General features: G+C 42.5%; 1 protein-coding gene across 1 annotated transcript in view; it reads right to left on the minus strand.

Moving 5' to 3' along the window:
- Positions 1–472: 472 nt before the first annotated feature.
- The window catches only part of zmynd19 (zinc finger, MYND-type containing 19), a gene marked incomplete at its 3' end in the record, with an annotated part of 9,405 nt that continues 9,008 nt past the window's right edge, over positions 473–869 (minus strand). The window contains exon 7 of the mRNA XM_080509857.1: positions 473–492. Coding sequence (XP_080365983.1) covers positions 473–492 — 20 coding nt within the window. The remainder of the gene's footprint in view (positions 493–869) is intronic.

Genomic DNA, 869 nt, shown 5'->3' on the forward strand with positions numbered 1-869 from the left:
AAACGTTTATCAATACGTTCCAGAAGTAAATGAGCAAAAACAACTTTTCAATGATATTCTGCTGTTTTGTTTTGGGTTTTTTGTTGTTTTTTCTCGATGTACCTGCAAATCTGAATGGTGAAAAAAAAACCAAAACAAAACATCAAATGCTTGAAATTGTAATTAATCCAGAAATTCAACAACAAAGCAAATAAAATCCCCCCAAAATAAATTCCCTCCATATTTTAGTTCCAATGCACAAATAACTATAAATTTGTTTGATCCGTCTCACCAGAGACAAATTCAATCAGTTTCTATGTACAAAAGGTCACAATCGTCTCAGCTCAGTTGTCAAGCTTTTCACGTTTCGGTGGAAATTCACTGGACGATCACGTTTCTTTTAGAAGCGCCAGCGAGACGGGAAAAGAAAAAAAAGAACCCGACGAATTCCGTCAAACGAGGGAGATTTAAAAAAAGAAGAAAACAAACGGATTTATCGTCCGTGGATCGATTCTGGAGGGCGGAGAAGAAAAATCAGCTTTTATTCGGCAGAACAGTGAAAATATTGTTTTTGTTTTTGTTTAAACCACCGATTTATGATTAAATAGGACATTTAAAACGTGGTGATGCGACACACACACACACACACACACACACACACACACACACACACACACACACACACACACACACACACACACACACACACACACACACACACACACACACACACACACACACACACACACACACAATACTGACGGTGTGACTCAATCAGTGAAACTCATCCGGTGTGTGTTGGCTGCGTGGGGTTGGGGGAGGGGCGTAGGGGGGGGGGGGGGGGTACTGAGGGGTGGTGGGGGGGGGGGGCACTGAGGGGGGGGAGGGGT

Source organism: Blennius ocellaris (genome assembly GCF_963422515.1).
Source record: "Blennius ocellaris genome assembly, chromosome: 15".
NCBI lineage: Eukaryota > Metazoa > Chordata > Actinopteri > Blenniiformes > Blenniidae > Blennius > Blennius ocellaris.